Genomic DNA, 3,552 nt, shown 5'->3' on the forward strand with positions numbered 1-3,552 from the left:
TTACTAATAAAAGATTGTCATAATAAAAATGTAGTTAAAAGGAAGAAGTGAGTGGAAATGATAACGAGCCTGATAAAAATAAATGATCTTCCCTATTCATTTGGGTTGGAATAGCACCTATAACGATCTACCTCCTCAATTGATCACCAACAAAAACATGTGAGAAATCAAATACCATATGTGTATAATGCATGACAAACTAATTAAAAAAAGAAAAAAAAAATCAATGGTTGATCATCTAAAAGCATTCAATTGCATTGCATAATCTTACGTTTTAACTTGAAACAATGATAAGTTTGATGAGAAAAGAGAGAAAATAACGTTGATCAGATCTGGTAAGGAATCTAAAGTTAATTGCTTATTTAGTCCTAACAGACTTGTTATCTTGAGATGTGTTCGATGAAAGTGCAACTTGAATTATTACATTTTGAGATTGTAATCAAAAGCTAATCGCTAAAATTTATTTATGACTCGGGTCAAACACAACCACACTCAATAATATTTTATTGTGATAATATGTCTACTATCATTTTACATACGTACGTCTAAGGCATATTGAACTAAGATATCATTTCACAATAGATTTGACGAATCAAGAAAAAAACTCTAGATTATAGCTCCTCGTGAATAATTTAAAAGTTTGATAAGCAACTTAAAATTGTAAACTAAGAGGGGTTAAATATTGGCGATGTATGTATCTTGACTACAAACAAAAGTTCATCCCCCCTTTATGATTATTTAGGCCAAAGTACATGTAATTCATGCACTTAATTAGCACCTATTTAAAAGTTTGCTAAGTGGAAAATAATAATAATAATAATAATAATAAATAATGTTTGTGTGTTTTTTCTTATTTTTATTTTTCTTGTGAATAAAAAAAAATATAAGATCCCTAACCGGGAAGACCTATACATATCATCATTTCATTGTACAAAATTACCATAAAAAAGAAGGTAAAGTAGAAGGATGACATTAAAAGAATTTCTTTCTCCTTTGAATATTTTTATTAATTACGAACCATTTCCCACTGTAGCCACGTAGGCTTAGTACAGTGCAACACTCCCTGTCACATCACCTTTCATTCTACTGTCAATCTGTTGTCTGCCCTAATTAAAACTATTCTCTCCTTCCTACCTCTCCTCTCCTCTCCTCTCCTCTCCTCTTTGTCACAAGAAATTAGAGAATACGTCCACACAGCTTCCCATCTTTTGAGATATGTTCTTCCCGATCAGATAGCAGAAGAGGAAAAAGAAAGCATCATTCCACCTCCTCCTCTTCTTCCATCCCTTCAAATTCTTCATGGATTCAGGTAAAATAATTAAGCTGCAATTTTACTCGGATCTATGTGTTAATATCTTTCGTGTTACTTTGTAATTAACAACAGATCCAGTAAGTTAAAGATCTCTATATGTATATAATTAAAATTTTGAGAAAGATCTCAATTTGTTCTTTCGATATATAGATCTGGCTACTTAATTTTTTCGTGAGGATGTATAATTAAAATTAATTGTTCGAGGAAACAATTTAGGAAGAGAATTAGCTTCTTGAATTCTTGTATTTATGTGCATGTGCAGGCTAATTGTGACATGATTAATCAAGTGTGAATTTTATATATGTATATATATAGTAATGTTGGCGGATTTGGTGCAAATGAACCCAGAGATAGCCGGCGGCAACTATCACCAATTAGCCGCCCCGGCGTCGACGTCGATTGTTGCTGCTGCTGTTGATGCTCCTGCTCCGAGTTTAAGCCGGTACGAGTCGCAGAAGCGGCGCGACTGGATCACGTTCGGACAGTATCTGGCGAACCAGCGGCCGCCGGTGGCGGTGGCGCATTGCAGCAGCGCGCACGTGCTGGAGTTCCTGCGGTACTTGGACCAGTTCGGTAAGACAAAGGTGCACGTGACGGGATGCCCTTTCTTCGGCCTCCCCTGCCCGCCCGGCCCCTGCCCCTGCCCGCTCCGCCAGGCCTGGGGCTCCCTCGACGCCCTCGTCGGCCGCCTCCGCGCCGCCTTCGAGGAGAACGGCGGTCGCCCCGAGTCCAACCCCTTCGCCGCCCGCGCCATCCGCCTCTTCCTCCGCGAGGTCCGCGATCTCCAGGCCAAGGCCCGCGGCATCAGCTACGAGAAGAAGAAGCGCAAAAGGCCGCTGCCGCTCTCTCCTCCCCCTCCGCCACCTCCCGCCGACTGAACAAACCGCCAATTTCAGTACATATACATTACTACAATATCTATCTCCTTGCATGTTATCATCACATGAACAACAGCTATCAATCTCATGAAATCTAGGGTTTAATTTACTGCTTAATTCCCAGAAGCATCATAAAAAATTTACAAGATTTTGTGGAAATGAACTGAGACAGTGAGGAACACAAGTACAAAGTACTGAACTTGAGGGGAAAGCAAACTATTTATGGAGAGTCTCATCTTTAAATGCTTACCCTCAAAGAAAAAAGTTGTGTGCTGGATCATGACACTATTGTTATTTTGACTGATGATTCAGAGATAAAATCTAGATTCTTGCTCCATGTACACGTGGCAAACTCATTGATACACAGCATGGACATGCTAGATTTGTTCCAAGACTATTTCTTATATTCATACAGTGTTTATTCATCAGTTATATATATATATATATATATATACACACACAGAGGCCGGTCTTATGTTGTATTCTTTTAATAATTTTAATTAATACAAGGTACGAAAAGGGTTTAAGAATCAGTTGATCAGGATATTATATTTTGTGTTTTTCAGATTAATCTGGCCGACAACTTGAGAGTGTGATATAGCTGTTTCTTGGCATTCATGATTGGCTGGCATGCAATCATTGTGGGAATAGAGTGCATGCAATTAAAATGTACTTGTTATGCTTCTCTTCGATCAATTATCACTAGGAAATACATTTACTTCTAATGTTACAGTAGGGTTATATATATATATATATACATATAAACAGGTTATTAGTAATTAATCTTGTTTCTTTAACACAAAAGTGGATTGGATCATCCATCCATACTCTTAATTCCTTCAAGATGATCTCTCAAGTATGTATTTTGTCTGGTATAGAAGTACAAATTAGCATTGGTTAGCATTTCAGGTATATGAAAACTAAAAACTATTTACTACCTAACCTTTGTTAGAAATAAGCAAGGAAAAAAGTTTAGATCCACACTTGTACTGAATACTTATCTCAGTAACATATACAGACCACAATTTTTTCGATACAAGGAACTAATATACTATGCAATTTTTTCAGGTTGATTTCTAAGCTTACAGTGGTTGCTTTAATGCTTGAATCTATCTATCTTAAATAATATTACATGAAGTTTGTGTTTCGAAGTTGCTATAATTTTCATATACAGAAAATCTACTTTTAGTTTCATTTGCTTTTTTTTTTTTGCTTTATGCTGATTGATATAGTCATTACATGATTTTTTTTTTATTATTATTTTTAATTGGCACCAGTATTCAGTTGTAGTCACTACATATTATACCTATGAAGTTGTGATTATGAAGGTGTTTTTTGAGCTAATAGTTTGGCTATAGATCT

General features: G+C 36.3%; 1 protein-coding gene across 1 annotated transcript; it reads left to right on the plus strand.

Annotated features, from left to right (window-relative positions):
* The first annotated feature begins 1,120 nt into the window (after positions 1-1,120).
* LOC122056192 (protein G1-like3) lies at positions 1,121-2,494 on the plus strand. The gene is made up of 2 exons (XM_042618030.1): positions 1,121-1,309; positions 1,628-2,494. Exons 1-2 carry the CDS (start codon positions 1,300-1,302, stop codon positions 2,188-2,190), a joined length of 573 nt encoding a protein of 190 aa, XP_042473964.1. The 5' UTR covers positions 1,121-1,299; the 3' UTR covers positions 2,191-2,494.
* Positions 2,495-3,552: the final 1,058 nt, after the last annotated feature.

The sequence above is a fragment of the Zingiber officinale genome, chromosome 1B, assembly GCF_018446385.1.
Source record: "Zingiber officinale cultivar Zhangliang chromosome 1B, Zo_v1.1, whole genome shotgun sequence".
NCBI classification, from domain to species: domain Eukaryota; kingdom Viridiplantae; phylum Streptophyta; class Magnoliopsida; order Zingiberales; family Zingiberaceae; genus Zingiber; species Zingiber officinale.